The 17,793-nt window shown below is 39.4% G+C and overlaps 3 protein-coding genes across 5 annotated transcripts; 2 read left to right on the top strand and 1 right to left on the bottom strand.

Annotated features, from left to right (window-relative positions):
* Positions 1-241: 241 nt before the first annotated feature.
* Positions 242-5,423, top strand: LOC138008344 (BTB/POZ domain-containing protein KCTD21-like). 3 transcript variants are annotated; one of them, XM_068855659.1, is made up of 2 exons: positions 242-913; positions 2,058-5,423. In XM_068855659.1, the coding sequence occupies exon 2, from the start codon at positions 4,570-4,572 to the stop codon at positions 5,209-5,211; it is 642 nt and encodes a 213-aa protein (XP_068711760.1). In that variant the 5' UTR covers positions 242-913; positions 2,058-4,569; the 3' UTR covers positions 5,212-5,423. The 3 variants fall into 3 exon arrangements, with proteins under 3 accessions (XP_068711760.1, XP_068711759.1, XP_068711758.1); XM_068855658.1 differs by having other exon boundaries at positions 242-928; XM_068855657.1 differs by having other exon boundaries at positions 242-928; positions 2,058-4,556.
* A 1,772-nt stretch (positions 5,424-7,195) lies between these two features.
* Positions 7,196-11,772, top strand: LOC138008345 (BTB/POZ domain-containing protein KCTD6-like). The gene is made up of 2 exons (XM_068855660.1): positions 7,196-7,324; positions 10,958-11,772. The coding sequence occupies exon 2, from the start codon at positions 10,976-10,978 to the stop codon at positions 11,585-11,587; it is 612 nt and encodes a 203-aa protein (XP_068711761.1). The 5' UTR covers positions 7,196-7,324; positions 10,958-10,975; the 3' UTR covers positions 11,588-11,772.
* Positions 11,773-12,159: 387 nt separating this feature from the next.
* On the bottom strand, positions 12,160-14,609 carry LOC138008343 (neuropeptide FF receptor 1-like). The gene has a single exon (XM_068855656.1). It carries the CDS (start codon positions 13,287-13,289, stop codon positions 12,366-12,368), a length of 924 nt encoding a protein of 307 aa, XP_068711757.1. The 5' UTR covers positions 13,290-14,609; the 3' UTR covers positions 12,160-12,365.
* Positions 14,610-17,793: the final 3,184 nt, after the last annotated feature.

Below are 17,793 nucleotides of genomic sequence, written 5' to 3'. Positions count from 1 at the left end.
GAAAGAAACGAAATTGTAACCTAAAATCTTTCCTCGAACTCATCACCAAATAATCGGTGATACGGCTTGAAGCACATGGCAACTGCTTAACCGTGAACGTCGAAGATAAACCCTTACAATCACTAAAATTCGTCGGTTTCAGCCACAAGGATTACCACAAACAACACTTCAAGTAAAAATACTTTTATTTTGTCATAATTTGTGCTTATAATAGCACTACGATATCTTCAATTATTTATGTGTACTGAGATATAGATATGAACGGTCACACGGTTTGTCTGGGTTCCCTGTGGTCCCCTTTTCTCTTTTACAACACGGAGCTGTGGTTTGAAACTTCATTGGACGAACATTACAGCTTGCGTTGTGCTTGCGTTACGTCCCGTTTCCACACAACGCAAGCGAACTCAAGCACAATCGCAAGTATACAAGGAAAAGGAAATGGAAAAAAAAGATCTTTGCGCTTGCGCTTATGCTTGCGTCAGGCTGGCCGTTTTTCAAGGTTAAATAAGCGCTCTTGTGCTTAATGGTTTGGTTTGTGTTTGCGTCGCTTGTGAAAACAGGCTTAAAGGATTTCAAAACCTGTCCGGCATCCTAATTTATCCTCGGGGATTATTGAAGTCCTTTAGCCATTTAAACAAACCGGCGCCCGAAATGAAAGCCAAAACAGGTTGATTTGCATTCGGATAATTTTAATCTTGATAAGATATACATACGAGGTGTTTGAGCGCTGGTTATTGAAATACAGATTATTGCCTTGTTTTCGCGATACGACAAACAGAAGACATTTTTGAAGAATACACGCGGGAAAAAAAACAAGAAAGGAGACTCTCCAGTGCAACATCTCCAAATCTTAACCGATGTGAAACGTCTGGACTTCATGACAAAATTCAATTGATCTTTCCCCTCAAAGAAGGTAGTGCAACACGAGGTTTGTTGTGTTCTCTTATTATTTCAATAGAGAAAGAGTCGATATCTTCGTTAACTCTTAAAGCTTGAATGTCAAGAGAAGACCTGTAGTGTAACCAGAATTGTCTGAAGCCTCTCGGCATAATCTGCTGTGCTCGAGGTGTACTTGAAGACGTAAAATTATCTTCGCAAAATATCTTGTCATTTCCACTCTGTTCCTGTCCTTGACGTCGTGGAATCCTTGGCAAAAAACTGTCTACCTTCTTTCTTACATAGCGGAGCTCTTTGAGAATACTGCCTTCCAATGCTCCAGGAACAATACGCTTAAAGTTTTCATCTTTCGCCAGTCGTCCGCACCTTCTGTTGTCTTGGATATCGATAGTCTCCAGCTTGGACGTTCGAAAAACGCGTGTCGCGAAAAAATATTGATAACTATGAGTTCAGTTGCCAAAGGTGACGATGTCCAACAGAACAATACCTCCGAAAAAAGCCTTAATGCCTTATGAAATGTTGTAACTTTAAATTAGGTTATAATTATTCGAGACCAAAACTGAAGTCAGAGACAATAGGACATTGACCCTTGGCTTTTTCAATTCATTGTTACAACAACATCTTATCAATGGGGCGCCTTATTCCCACGAGTTTCTAATATTTGGCGCGCCAGAGACTTCCGGAAGTCCACCTGAGAGGATAGGTTAAGTTATATATGAAACACTAGGCTCTTTTGCTCAATCATACTTTGACTGGGACCTTATACTCTGATTAGAACGTTCTAAAATATAATTTGAAAGTTATCAAGTAGCTAAAAAGTTCAGTTTGAATTGAAGAGCATTCTTTGGTTGATATTTTTTACCGTTACTTTGGAACAAACAGGTGATTTTCATGTTACGTCATCGCCGCCATGTTGTTGGACGAATTTTGTTCGTCCACCAGCAATTCAAATCGTCTATTGGCTTAGGCAACTACAATAGCCCTTCAGTTTGATTGTTTGTTTATTATTTCTTGGCAAGCTAATAACGCTGTTGCCATTTATACCCAACTTTACAAAATTGGGACCAAATTTGCCAAATTGGCGGCCTTTATAATAACCGCTTCCGTGATTGTGTGGCGAAACCACGGGCTTTGTTATTCGTTTCCGCTTTATCGCTTAGGCTCTCCTCAACTGTCCCGCCAACCACCCAGGCTATCACTGAAACCTCCATCGAGTGAAAGCGACAGCCTACAATGGGTACACTTCTTTCACCCTCCTTCTCTCCGGTCTCGTGCATTTTAGAGGCTTTTAAAATGGTGCATTGTTTACGGATCAATAGAAGAGCTGAGCAGTTTAATCCTGAGACCGTCAGGCGTGACTAAAGGTCAACAGTGGTATTGGTAATCGTTACGTATACATGTATCACACTTGAATTACTTGGTAACTCAGGGAAGTTAAGGCACACCAAAGTATAAACAAGAGCAGAACGATAACGCTAGCTCACGGAAGAAGGTCAAAGCTTTAATAGATAAAGAAAGATTAAGAGGTCTCTGCGCCTGCAATCAATTAACTGAAATGGTCTGACTTTATCCTGAAACCTAATCAGTTCAAGCAACTTAATTATCCTTCACAACGCACGGGGCATCAATGAAATGAAGTTGTCTGACAAGCTGAATAGAAAATATGCCTTACAAGGAATGTGTTCAACGTTCAACGTTTCCGAAATTGGTTGAAGATCGTCATCTCTTGGGGAAAACCAAAGATTGGTCCCCGAAGTTGTCCGAAGCAAATGGAAGGGAAAGGATCCGTTTTCAAAGTTATTCGGATCGGTCATCAGGTGGTATTCAATATTGGCACAAATACAAACACAAGAAGATAAATTACGCGAAGAGGAAATCGAAAGAACCCAGCGGGAGCGAAAACGACTCTCTAAAACTTATACAGCGTTCAAAATGTTCCAACTGTGGTGGACTTCTATCCACATCTGGTCGAGTCAACGAACGCTCGTACTTTGTCGCCAGCCATTCATGTGCTTTTGGAAAAGAATATTGCGATGTTATTGGTCCGTGCGCCGACTGCTGTCTCGAAGAGCAAAGGAACGCAATCGTCGAGAAGCAGAGCTTGGAGTTCCCTGGTCTCGAGGTCACGCCGCGGAAACTTGTTGCCCCAGCTTTAGTTCGACAAATAATATCTAACAGTCGTCAAGAAAACACGTTTGAACGCGACGACATACAGCAAGCTAGAAGTGTACTGGAACTGCCTTCGATTTCTCTTGATACCCTTAGGTATATGCGAAGAGAAGCCGGCAGTAGAAAACAAAAACGAAACGCATACAGTGAAGATAAGAAAACCACACATAAAAAATACATTGAAATTCGTCTTCCAAAAATTTGACACGTCGAGTTAACGGTAAAGATCAATGTATGACTGAGAAAAGATTTAAAATATTGATCTACTGCTTATAACTTTATCGTATTTATAGAAAAGGAAGGAAGGGGGATGGTAACAAACGCGTTTGTTGCACTTGGAAAAAGTTAGCAAAAAAACCTTCAGTCAAACGAAATTCACATTGAGAACTAAAGGAGACCAGAAATGAGTGTACACATTTGTCTTGAAATTATGAGCGACAATAAAATTGACTTCCTTCTATATCGAAAGCGAGAAGGGGCTAAAAATCTCCGCTTTTTTTCTAATTGATCCTGCTTAAAATCGATAGAGTTTTACTGAATTTAACATTGTTTAGCTCGATTTTCCAAAATCCTACTGCCCTCCAACAGCACTACAACATCTGTGATGTTGTTGCCGTTTGGTGATTTTTTTTTTCCAATTGGAAGACGTGAACATGTTCGGACTTGATATTTTATTGTCATTATTTAGTATAAACGACGAGTACTAAATCAATTAAAGCTTTTAGAACGTTGACGATTATTAAGTAATAATATCTCGTTTTCCTATCACCGGTTGAAGAGCTGCAGTAGTGAACAACAAACAAACCTTTTTTTTTAATTTTCCTGAAATGACAAAATTACCATAAGTACAAAAGAGTTCATTAATCCTTTAACACCCAATGGCCACTTATAGATTTTACTCAGCTGTCTGAACGCCAAACGATTTTACTTGTTAATGGGGCCCCTTGGGGCTTAAAGGTTAAGCTAAACCTGCCTATAATTGATTATAATTGACAAAGACTGAAACTCAATATCTGCAATATTTTGACAAAATTGCATATTATTTTAACCGGTTTGGGAGCCTCGTTTCTTCACTATGTTTGCCATTTATCTCGATAAAACAGAGAGGAAATATTTTCTTTTTTAATTTTCAAATTATTTCAAAAAATCCACTAAGTCATCGAAGCCTTCGCTGCCAAAATTTCGCCTTAAAAAGATTTCAAGTTAAGTTTCCCTTTTAAACTTTTTGACTGTGCTTTTATTGTCAGCACTATTGAATAACAGCTGAACAATATATAGAAATTGAATTTTCTCGGCAGGCGACAAAATACAATTGTGCAAGGTTTATGAGCGATCAGTTACTGACAGGAAATGTGGCGTATACACAATATAATGATCTGTTGCAAATGAGGACGTATTGTTAACTAATATAGCGTGACTGTTGATATTTTTAATCATTAGCCAAGCAAGGCAGTATCATTCGCTTCAACCAACTCATCGTTTACTTTGTTAAAAGGAACCGCAATGGCATCCGAACCTCCAAAAGTGGTTGGCCTTAATGTTGGTGGTCTTTTTTACACGACTACGCGGTACACCATGACACAGTTCCCAGATTCTAAACTGGCTGAGCTTTTTAACTTAGAAATAAAAGCTCCTAGGGATCCAAAGGGTAACTATTTTATCGACAGAGACGGTGGTTTGTTTAAGTACGTTCTTAACTTTTTGCGGACAAAAAAGTTGGTCTTACCCGAAGAATTTCAAGAGTTTGAACAGCTGGAAATCGAAGCCTCCTTCTACAACATCAAACCTTTAGAAGAGGCAATTCAGAATGCTAGGAAAGTTCGTCATTCTTCTAGTGCCGGTCCAGAGATTTTACGCCTCTTCTACAGTTCGAGAACCAAACTTGTGCTTGCTGGTAAGTTAGCTATGATTCAGGGGCTCGTGCCAAACATTGGAATGCTAGGAGGCTCCGTCACCAAAGGCTCTGGTTACAATTTCAGCACAACTGAGGGGTTGGTCGAAGGAGGGCAAGCTACAATTCCAATTAAACTCGAGCAGCTGGATGCGTTTCTGCAACATGTCGTCAATCAAGGGTTCGAGGTCAAGATGTCAAAGTTCTTTTTGGACGGTAACGCAAGCCAAGCATGGGTCTTCGTGAGAAATTAGCTCTCGGAAGCAAGCGCAACAGCGCAAGCGGGAACACAAAGTCAGAAAATTAGTAGGGAATTTGGCAGAAAATGGTTGTAGATCAAATTGAGAGACTTCATTTTAAAAGTATATGTCAATCAACTCTTACTTCATATATAAAAGGTCGTAAAAGAGACCACATAAACGTCAGTAATCTGAGGTTAAGATAATACAAGCCTTTTTAAAGTTGATTGCTATTTTCCATTACTATCAAGTGCGAGGGGATTTAAGCAGTGTTGTTTTCGAAAAGAAAACGCCATATTGAAAGCCAGCAAGACCCTGGGAACGAAGTTGACATTTCAACACGAGGTACGAAATCTATTGTCTAAGCCACCAACATGGCCGCCGCGCGAATCAAGGCCCAGTAGTTCAGTATTTATGTCGCCATGGTTCCACGCATGCCAAAGCTCCCCCATCTTCTATATTTACCAAGACGACTAACAACCCACAGTTGACACAGTTCCTTAATTCGTTCTGACGAAGGGCTAACGCAAGAAACATCAGCGCGTAAATCTTTCTTACGGTGCGGATTAATTAACTTTATAAACACGTTTAATAAGACCATATTTTCGTGTTTCACTCCCCATTAACCCAGCGCAGCGTTTCTTCAGAAACTAACCCTTCTTGAACAGAATTTCCAAATATTTAAGGAACTGGTCCTAAAGTACAGGAAGGAGGTGGGCCGGAAAAATCGAATTTGGGAAGACACAGTTGTAGTGGCCCACCCCTTCCAGCTCCAGGTTATGTTAATAGGCCATTTTCGAAATATTAATATTCAACTTGATAGCGATGCAGAGATTACAAAAACAATAGAAACGAGTTGCAATGAATGTGAAAGATATTAACATATCAGGCCACTTTCCATTGTCTATGTCCTTTATTAGACATGTAGCCCGCAAGAGCTACGGTCAATCGCCTCATGGGCTAATGACTCGTGACCCTTGAGTGCGAAGGGTCTAGTTGTTTAGTATCGCAAAACTAGTCGGACCGAAAAGGCAATAATAAAGTTAGCAAATGCATGCAGTTGAAGAAATATTATGTGGGAATAAAACGAAAGAAAGCGTCACGCTTTTCGCTACTCGAGGACTATTACTGATAGTCCTCTAGTAGCGTAGACAATTAAAATGCAGGATTTGCATTAGTCCACTAGTTGGTGATACTACGAAATTATCACCCTACTCAGTTAAGCACTCTTGCGTTGCCATCCACGGGCCAGCTGCTCGAAACCTGGTTACAGTCAGGTTAGTGCTACCGTTAGTTAAGAGATATCAAAACCTATAGGATTCCATGATCATGTGAACGCTGGTTAGCGCTAACCATGCTTCGAGCAACCCGGGCCAGACGTGTAGACATGTTTTTGTGCTGGAGAGGTGCAAGTGAGTGACAATTTCACTTATAATTTATATATATATATATATATATATATATATAACAGACAATATGAAAAATTTAAGTATATCTGAATTTGCATAAATGTTGGTGTTTTGCCATGATTTTGAGAAAACGTCTTAGCCAGGATTTCTTTAGCCTGCGTAGCAGGCGTCGAAAGGGGTAGGGGTAGGGGATAGGGGATAGGGAGGCGCCTGCCACGCAGGCTAGGATTTCTTTTAGGGCTATGTAAGACTGCGAGCAGTCTCTCTTTTGCTCTGGAATCGTTGAAACAAACGCGAGCGTTGACCTTTCAATACCTGAAGCTGCGGGTCGCAAATACCGCGTTCCTGTCTCGTTCGTTTCAACCATTCTAGAGCAAGAGAGACTGTTCGCAGTCTAGGGCCATGTGTATGTATAATTGTCAACAATAAAACTGATGCAGAATTTCCAAAACCCTCCCCCAATGTATAGTATCATTTTCCTTTACCCACCCCTTTTTTATGCACACAAATGATGGGCCACCCTCCAGACCCCTTTTTTCCCGGCCCACCCCTGTCCGTAAGAAAAATCGAGCTTCCGGTTTAAAGACTAAATGGCGTTACACATGATGACGAACATGTTGTGAAAACCGGAAATCAGATTCAGTGCTGTGGCTAATTTGTAAAAAGTGCGAGGTTATCCGACTTTTCAGGGCTTTTGTGTCGATTGTATTCATTTTAAGGTAAGTTTACGGGTTATGTCCTCTGTGTTAAGTTGAGTTAAATTTGCATATGAATAGAGATGATTCGTTCTTCAGACGATGACAATGGTGGCCGGGTATAATTTTCTGACTTAATCTTGTTCAGTGGCGTACGTATTTTCAATTTAACCATTGATAATTACAAAGAGTATGCTATAATCGACAGAGCCTTGACTATTGCTTTATAGTAACCTTGGAAATACATTTTTGGTAGAATAATTGTTCCCTGGGGCCCACCGTTGAATACGAAGTCGCTTCCTCATTTCTGTTATGTCTTCTCTCGATCCTCTCTTGTATGAAGTATAAATTGCTATTTGCTTGTCTCTATGAAGATTTAGACGTTAGCCTACGATGACCCACGGCTATTCTGACATTATTTGGGGACCGTCGTTCGTTCAAAGTCCCAAGATAAATTTTAAGTTTAACCAATGCGGCCATGCGCTTCAGCCACGCAAAGCGAACAGAACATCGTACGTGTCATCGGAAGAGGCCTATTGTTCGTGCGGTTGGTCAAACTTTACGTATCAAAGAGAGAGTGTCTAGGTGCGGTGAAATGTTCCTATTTTTTACGAATATGCCTTGGATTTCTCGGCAGATTGCTCCGTTCCTAGAGTCTTTCACTGACTCTGGGAGCCAGTTGCGCAAACAACCTTCAATTTGCCCAGTGTTAATCATCACACAACGCACTAAGGAACCATTGCGTGACACTTGCTTCAAATTACCGCAACTCGATTGATTTGATTTACTCAGCACAGATACATAATACCACAACGAATACCATAACAGATTACAGATGAGCAGATAGGTGTCTCTTATCTCGTTTCATCATTTCCGTCATATTTGCGGTTCCCATCACCTCCTTTTCTCCGTTCAACAAGACGCCTATTAGTGCGTTTCCGTGGGATGCACAAACAGTTAACACAAACTGTCCAGTTAGAGTAAGTCACCATGCTTAGCTGGAGTGAAAAAATCACGGATAAAATCTGGGAAGTTGTGAAAGCTTACCAGACGGATGAGCCTGTAACTTTAGTAGCTGTTACTTGTTGTATAAAAGAGAAATAAAGGTTATCTATTGATTGATACTTGTAAATAAATTTGCCATTGAAAACACTCACCACAGCAGCCATCAGAGGTTACTTTTACTAAAGATTCTTGAGGAATGTCAGGATATTAAGGTGAAATTTCTTTGAAATTTAGTGAATGAAGATCGAGCACGTCATTTATTTGGTTTTGTTGTGTACAACTGAATTAGAATTAAGCTTATTCACAAACGTTAAAGACAACACACCTTTACTTTATGGACAGTTTCAATTTCAGATAAAGTACACCAGTTGGCAATTAAGAATTGCGCAAAAAGCAAATTTAAAATATAATTCTTAAAAAGACAAATGTATGAATTTGTGAAGGACGTGAGTTTTTTTTTTATTTTTTTTATTTGGTGAGTTGTGTGCGTAATATTGGTCTAGATCTTCGTAATTTTGGACTAAGAATTTTTGGGATTGGTTAATAAATTGAGTTGAGTATCTGGGACTCTCTTATTATAATCACTACCGTTAACTTCGTGCCTTGCAATCTACATCTGTTCCATCAAATTAAATGCCTCAGCGGCTCCATGAATGAGCCAAAAAAGCAAAGTTTTGTTTCCTTCGCGCAAAATGTTATAAATGGAATGGTTTTTCGTAACAACAACAACAGCCGTGATGGCGCAATAACATCTGATGCGAGAGGCCCGAGTTGAAACAGCGGTTCGTGTTATGTCCCTTTCCGCGGGACAGGGAATTTCAAAAAGTGCAATTTGTGACTACAAAAAAGAAAAACAAAAAGAACAAGGAGAAAAAAAAGAGAAGAAAAAGTGAACAAATTATCTGAGGTCACCCATCCAAGGTTAAAGCCTCATCATTTACGCTAGCAAGTTTTCCTTGACAAGTTTTCCTTGGCAGTGTAAATGAAAAAATATGACAAGTTTTTCCTTTACAAGTGTGTGTCCTTGCTGAAAACTAGCATGCTAGTTTTAGAACAAGGACACTTGTCAAGGAAAAACTTGTCAAGGATTACTTGCTAGTGTGTACAGTCGGCAAGTTTTCCTCGACAAGTGGGGTTGCTAGTGCAAATGAGGCTTAATTGCCATAACAGACCATCCAAAAGCAAAGAATATAGCTCGGCATTCGTGTGCGGGACTTTGTGGCCGAGTGGCCGCTCCTTTCGCGCGCTCAGTTCAGCAGAGGGCTCAGGTTCGATCACGCAGGAAAAATTACTGTACGAAAATGTGACGGTTTGTAGGGTTAGTTCAATATCCGCTGGGTATGCACATATGTGACTACGATGAAGAAATATAAAAAGAAATAGGAACGGGTAGGTCTTGGCGGATTGTTCTCCTAAAAGTGGCATATTATGCTTCTAGCAGTGATCGAAATTTTGCCAAGTTATGCCAGAATTCCCAAACTATGCTCCTGATTTCCGAAATTACAAAATGATGTAGATTCTGTACATATGGGCGCGCAGCAACGACACCAAATCATGATATCATGATATTTTTCAAATATTAAGCTGTTGTTGTAAATTTCTTTGAGTTTTATGGAAGTTTGTCTCGGCCCTCAGCTGTCCAAATTAGCTGCTTGGATCTCTGAACCGTTTGTAAAATGCCTTCAACGAAGTAACGATAGCACTTACATATACTGACTGAACCAACAGAATATAGTACTCTCTTTGTCAGAACAAAGTCAATACTACTATTAGAGTAGCTAAAACACGCATTGCAACAACCTACCACCTAAATTTAATTTATTTCTGAAGAAAATACACTATATTTACTAAATTTTATGAATTAATGCTCCAAATTTGCTAATTAAAAAATTAGGTTTTCCTGCTCAAATTATGCCAAAAGGTATGCTAGCACAATCCGCCAGGGCCTAGGAACGGGCTCGAATTGTTACCGTGGCTGCCTTCGGCATCCCACGGAATAATGATACATTTGTGTCCCAGGTCTAGGATATGGGTTGCAAAGCACCGTAACTTGCCTTAATAGCCCTTATTCACGATAGCGGCCATGTTGGTTTTCAAATTGTCATGCAAATTAGCCATGTGTTATGATGGGGGGCAAACTTTGGAATAAAGGCAAATTGCGCAAAATTGGCACGTCGAAATATTGAATTAACATTGCTAAAAGTACATTTTAAAATTTAGAATTAAGTACCTTTTATAATAATTTTATATCTTTTGATTGCCTCCGACATTTTGACTTTCTACTTCGTTATCTGCTAGTTTTTCAGTAAAAAAATCGAAGTAACTTGTGCAAGCATTCTGTTTTACTACTTAGGTGATAAACATTCAATGAACATGAAACAAATCATCTGTGTGGCTAAGATGTTCGTTATAACCTCTCGAACTTGTGTTGTTTGCCCCCTCAGAAGTGTGTAGCTAATTTGCATGATAATAGCAAATCCAACATGGCGGCCATCGTGAATAAGGTCTATTGCTTAGTTCCTGGTTTAAGACTTAATTGTCCCTATTCTAAATCAAATGTATTTTCATTCTTTTGACGAACCCTTATAAGCTCTTTGACAACAGGCAGAAGCTCCTGTGATAGGTAATTTTGTTTCTTTTGTTACATCCCAGGATTCCAAGTTGGAGTAGATGGGAGAGGTTGAAAAGCTTCCTTCCATAATTGACCTTAACGTTGGCGGCCATGTTTATACCACATCTCTTGTCAGCCTAACAAGGTATCCAGATTCTATGTTAGGTGTCATGTTCAGTGGTCAGCGACCTGTAGCCAAGGATTCTCGAGGAAGGTTCTTCATTGATCGTGACGGCCCGATGTTCCGCTATGTTTTGAATTTCTTGCGCTCGTCTAAGTTAAATTTGCCCGAGAATTTCCAAGAATTTGATCAGCTTATGGAAGAAGCCGATTTTTACCAAATTTCCCAGCTCATTAATGCCCTGAATGAGATCAAATCATCGAGGTCGGTGGCAAGAAATCAGGTCATCAGGCTCACTCTGGACAGAGATAGACATGGACTTGAAACACTGCTAACAATTTATGCCGAGAGGCGTATACTGCAGGAAATTTTCCAAGGGCATGATTGTCTTAGCAATCCTCTTGTATTTTCCTTCGACAAAGAACAGGCGGACTCATCGATTTCAGCAATACTTCAACAACTCACCAACTACGGGTTCGAAGTAATGACCAGTCTTTCTCATCCTGGTGATCAATCCATCAACGAGTGGTTTCTTCTACGCAAGCGTTAAAGGCAGTCAAGTATGAAGTTGACTTACCTGACGACGATATTTTAAACGCTATGTATCGATATTTCAATTTCAACGTTGACCCAGTTTTCAATCTCGGTAGTGATATCTTCATGCTGTCAAGGTTTCAAATATTAAAAAGGCTCATTGGGCTACAGAAGAAAACACAAGAATTTAAAGTGAATTTTTTTGTCTTCCTTGTTCCACTCTTCTTAATTAAATGCAGAGTATTGCGTACTTCTGTTATTGGCAGCAACAAGTGTTGCTCTCGCATGTCGTCGATGCGAGATTCGCCGATTTTTCATTTGAGTAACATTTTGAAATTACTTCTTTGGTTACACCGGAAACAAGCTTTCCTATTTATTTCAGCACTAAAAGAAAAAAAGGAAATTGTATATATATCACTCGCACAATGGAGAATGGGCTTCCGTTTTCATGCAACGCTTTATTCAAGACCCGACGCGTTTCGGCATTTGCCTTAACATGCATATGTATAATTATATATATAATTATACATATGTACAATTAATATATATATATATATATATATATATATATATATATATATATATATATATATATTTATTTATAGACGGATTTGAACACGGTAAAGTTTGGTTTCTGGTGCGTATAGTAAAGGGTTTTTATTACTTTCACTTAGAGTTCTATTTTTTCATCTTAGTATTCGTTTTCCGGAAATTAAACTAAATGTTCATAATTCATAAGCTCTCACTTGAAATAGACTGCTTAAAGGCTTGAGCCCCTAAGACTTCCTAGTGTTTCAAGCGAATTCGAAGTAGTTTAGCGAAGGTTGTAGTGGGACAGCGCAAGCTGTTGATATTGTCTTTTCCAACTCCACGGCGCCATCAGGCACAGAAGATCTCCTTATGAGGAGCGATGAGCGCTTCCTGAATTCCCGCCGAAAGTCCTCCTTCATGCATGCGTACAACAGAGGATTTGCCAGTGACGACAGAGCTACGGTAAAGAGAGAGGCATTTTGAAGTGCGAGAGGAGATAGATCGGGCCTATTAACAATATTGACTGTTGTCAGATAAAGGATGGGCAACCACGACACGATAAATATTACTACGATTGCCATAAATACCTTGGTTACTTTAGCCTCTGTTTTTACTCTCCTCGACGATATGGCATTTGCAGAGCGCTTTCGAATGTTTTGATGGTGTTTTCGTAATCGCTGCGCGATTTTGAGATAGGCAGTAAATATGGCTCCGTAGGGAAGAATTACGAAGATCCCCATGAGGCAAAATAGGTAGACCTTGTGAATTGTGGCATCAGGGATTGTTGACCATGTCACGGGCAAGATTGAAATTAGTAGTGAAGTTGCCCAAATTATCACAATGAGCTTGACAAAGTGGTTTTGAACAACCTGCCTGTACTGAAAAGGTCTGCTGACAGCTATATAACGATCCCACGTCACTAAACCAATATTTCCAACTCCTGACAACAGGACAAATGCGATGACATAGCCTTCTGAGACAGCCACTTTCGAATCGGACCCACTAAGGTGAATAGGATAAAACAGTCCTCCGGTCAGTATATCGGATACTGCGAGGGAGACCAAAAATCCATTAGTGAAGGTGCGAAGACGGGCGCTTGATACCACAAGAACGCACAAAATCAAGTTTGTTGCTACAATGAGCACAGCTAAACAAATCAAGATGATGCATTCCCACGTAACTTTCATGGTTGATGCTGTGGCAAGATTTTTTCGTGGCCGAATGCCGAATGCAGTTAAATGGCTGTGTAGCGAGCGGAGCAGCTGCCGTCGGTTCAACTGTTTCTCATTCTGATGCTTATATAATTTCCTTCAGTTGGCATTTGAATGGGCTGAGTGGCAAAAAGAACCACAATATTATCTTCAAGTTGTAAACATATTGCAAACAAACGGTAATCAGTTTACTGATTGACGAAACAGAGGAAATAAGTGACAGAAATCATTTTAAAATCTTAAGTTTAACTTAAAGCCGAGGTCTTCACTGGCAGATGTTTCGTTATTTGCATTTTCTGAACAGGCAATTCAATTTCCTGTAGAAGTAGCTGGCAAGTGAATGCCACTTTTTGCTGTCAGTTATAACTTGTTTTTCGCACCATCTTACAATCACGGAAAATTGGAGTTATTATGAAGTTGTTTTCTTTCTAGAGTATTCCTGAGCAATGGGGTGTCTTTTTTTACTTAAGTTGGCGGAGAACATTAAATTTAAATAATATGACCTCTTCATTGGTTAAATAAATATTTAATGAGAATGGACAATTTCGAAAACTTTGAAACAATGAAAATGTTATTGTGTGTGTCAGGATATTTAAAGATACTGGGAACAATTTTGATGATATATTACTTTCTTGTATAAAAATATAAATATGTTCACGATGTGTTATAGTTTAACGGTTGAAATTTGTGTTATAGGCATTCTTAAAATTCGCAGGGAAACGAAACGCTGTAGAGTGAACATTTGGATTCGTTTAGTCGATGAAGTTGAATAATAATCAATTATTCATACACTGAGCGCTCAGCCTTTTAATGGTCCTCAGTTTCAGAAACACTATACTGTCGCTGACAAAATTGCCTGTCTTCTGAAAACACTAAAAATAGCTTGAAATTGTAAAAATTGCTCCCAAAACGTGTGACCGTCACACGTTTTGGCAACAAGTAATAAAAGCAGGAGCGTTTAATTTTTTTATTCATGTTCCGACACAAGCAAATACCAAATTTTGCCAGAAAATGTCGATAAACTGCGGAAGCCGGCTATCGCTGATTATACCAAGAAAAAGAGGAAATGTTGCTACGATGAACTTGACCCAGCGTCACAAATCACTGAAAACGATGACTTCCCTCGAATTAGAACATTGCGTTTATTTCTTCATGCTAGCTGGGCATGGATTTATGTTCAATGCCAAACTGTCATAGGGTGAGGCTCGGTTTATCTGTTTCTGACGGTTGTTGCCCAAGCTCTTTGTCGATGTACCGAATAGCCTGGATAAAGATAGACCCCGAAATCAGATTTTAAATAATTACGTTTCTCGATCAGTCCACTGATTGTAAGGATCGATGACGGAACTGATTAATTTTAATCAAAATTCTCAAGTTTAGCTTGTTATTTGTATTTTCTAAAAAGACTATTCCATTTCCTGTTGACGTAGCTTGTAAGTAAAAGCAAGTTTCTGATGATTTCGCAATCGCCCACGATGAAACTTTTTGCCCGTCATCCCAAATGTTGTATTTAATCACTGGAAAAATAACTTTTTTCATTCACAAAGCCTAAATAATTATAAGTAATGAGAATTGACAGTTTCGTAAGTGTTGAAGAAATAATTTTACTCCTTCGGTAAGACTAAGGTATTGAAATTTATATTCAGCGAGATTGGTTTTTCTGATTTGCTGCAATGCCATTTATTCAATTCGTTCAATTCTCTTTTACTAGTTTACATGTTAAATATATAATATTAATAGGCAAGCCTAAAAACGGATCTCCTCAGTTATTATTCTATAACCGTACTTCATTTACCACACGAGCCGCAGTCCGGCTTTCTCGGTGCCATAAATTATGCTATTCAGTTTCCCGTGCTCTTCTGTCGTTTTCGTCGCCATTATTCAGTCTGTTTTCTCGTGCTCGTGCTTCTTCTTTCTTCCGCTGTTCAGCCAATATGATTCCGTCTCTTTATTTAGTCGATCCTGTTTGTTTGGGTCAGTACACAGCTATTACTACGGCTCTCGGGATTGTCTCAGAAAACAATAGACCAAAACTAACAACCAATCAACGATGGACCATAACCCTAAAAACAACAGAGCTGAGTCCTAAAGGGATCCAATGAAATTATAGGTTGTAAAGAGCTGCGCCTTGCTTCAGTACGCAGCTATTACTACTGCTCTCGGGATTGGCTCAGAAAACAATAGACCAAAACAGCCGTTGTAATAGCTGCGTACTGACCCCTTTATTCGGGCTCTCTCTCTCTCTCTCTCTCTCTCTCTCTCTCTCTCTCGGTTCTCGGTATATGTTTGTCACTGATATTTCCCCTGTTTTCTCGTGATCTTAGCCGCCGCCCTCTTTTTTTTTTTCTTCTTTCTTTCTTTCTCTCTTTCAAGTCTTTCCCTAGTTATACAAAATGTTTCAAAAATATATTTAGCTTGTCTTTGGTTGTCTTCGAAATTTTTGGCATAAAAAGAGTAACCCATGCAACTAGAAATCCCTGAAATTACTGTGAAAGAAATTAATGATTACAATAAGACTGAAATGGACATTTAAAAAAAAAAAGGGAGGGGTTGGGGGGTGGGGGAGGAAATTAAAAAGTAATTAGAGTGCTTGTGATTTGGTGGCACCCTACTTACATCGAGGAAGAAGATCCAAGCTTTGAGGCAGCACACCACAGTGCCATACATTTTTTTTCTCTTCATAGGTTAGGGTCAGGAATGGCAATTTTACATAAACCCTCGTGTGGCTCTCTTGTTCCGATAACGTTTTGTGTGATAACCGATCAAACGGTACGTTTCATCTTTTAGCCGCTGGGGCTGTAAACTGGCTTAACAGTAAATCCCATCAAGCCTTATAAGAAGACATCCTTTTTGCGTCGATAGACTTGATCGCTAGAAGGAACAACCGGGCGTCGGTGGCTCAGTTGGTTACGCAGGAGGTCGTGAGTTCGATTCCGGTCGGACCCGCGACACTCAAGGTCTTAAAATAACTGAGGAGAAAGTGTTGCCTTTGTAATAACATCCGAAAAGGATTATAGACTTTCAAGTCTTCTCGAGTAAGAACTATAAACTGCAGGTCCCGTCTCACAACCTTCAATGTTCATAAACTCTGTGGGATGTTAAAGATCGCACACACTAGTCAAAAAGAGTACGGTGTTGTGGTCTGGTCTTTCCTTCAGCCATGTGGTCAGCTTGGCATAATCTTCTGAAGGGACTCCTGATCGATGAGACCACACAACAGGAAAACATACAGTAGTCAAATCGAAGGAGTCCAAGGGCTGAAACTGGGAAAAAAAAATACTGCATGCTATGCATGAAATTTTTTAAATTGTGTTGATCAGTTGAAAACCATTTCGCAAATATACATCTGTGAACCGTCCACGTCACGAAAACGGTGTTTCATGGTCTTCCCAATGACTTCTACTTAATGTTCATTACTTTGAAGTGCCAAAAATGACAAAAACCGTAACTCAAAATTAACTCAATTTTAACTCAAGCTTGACTTAAACTCAACTCAAACTCAACTCAAAGTCAACTCAACTCGTAACTCGATCAACGGTCTATCTCCCTTAATTAAAAGATAAAATTTACTTTTTTGCGTACCCGTCAGTGTTAGCGACCTTTGAAGACTGACTCCGTGTTCATATTTTTATTCTCTATCTTTGAAGCAAGACTGATGAGGCAGTGCTATGCTTCGATATTCATGTTCTTCGAGGATCCAGTAATTATGCGTGAACAATAACAAGGGAAGTAAAAGTTGCTAATAATTGCTTTGCTGAAAGAATTGTTCGATTATCGCATAATATCAAGGACACCCAACGAGCAAGTTAAGCGGAAAGCCTTTGAGCGAGATTTCTAGGCTCCTTGCAATGTATAAAGACCGTCTAAAGAGATGTATTTATCACCTACAAAAATTTTGATCTGTTCGGATATTTTAGCTGAAACCTGAAGTGTCCGAGAATTTTAGGGAACGATATCTTTATTTCAGAAATTGCTAGCTGAACGTTACCTGCTAAGAACTTCTAACTCGACCATTTCCTCATCCGAAACTGCTAGGTGATCTTTTCAAGTGCCAAAAATTGCAAAAATATCCCTTCCGATAACGTAAGTGTCTCCTTTTTCCTGGTAACGAATCTTTTAGGAAAAGTTTTATTAAAGAAATGTTGAGCTGTTTGGCAACGAAGAACCGAAATTCGTATAGAACAATTGGACTCTCTCGAACACATATTTCACCGAAGATTATCGTTGGGTGCCCCTGTAATATGCTGGCAAGAAATGCTCAGATTTGCAGATTTGAAGACCTTTTCAAAGGAAATATTGACCAAAAAAACTGTCATGTGGTGGACATGCATGGTGAAAATTGAAATGACCCATATTGTATTATTTTTATGTTTTGAATTATTAACTTGATGAAATTTCTGTTACTACATACAACTACAAATGTATAAATCAATTGAGCTGATCCATTGTGCCATCTTGGTTGCTGCGCTGCTCAGGTGCC

This window comes from Montipora foliosa, chromosome 6 (assembly GCF_036669935.1).
Source record: "Montipora foliosa isolate CH-2021 chromosome 6, ASM3666993v2, whole genome shotgun sequence".
NCBI classification, from domain to species: domain Eukaryota; kingdom Metazoa; phylum Cnidaria; class Anthozoa; order Scleractinia; family Acroporidae; genus Montipora; species Montipora foliosa.
This window is presented reverse-complemented; position numbering and strand designations above follow the sequence as displayed.

Coding starts and splice junctions, on each gene's coding strand:
- LOC138008345 (XM_068855660.1), top strand. CDS start 10,976: ATGGGAGAGGTTGAAAAGCTTCCTTCCATAATTGACCTTAACGTTGGC.
- LOC138008343 (XM_068855656.1), bottom strand. CDS start 13,289: ATGAAAGTTACGTGGGAATGCATCATCTTGATTTGTTTAGCTGTGCTC.
- LOC138008344 (XM_068855657.1), top strand. CDS start 2,561: ATGCCTTACAAGGAATGTGTTCAACGTTCAACGTTTCCGAAATTGGTT.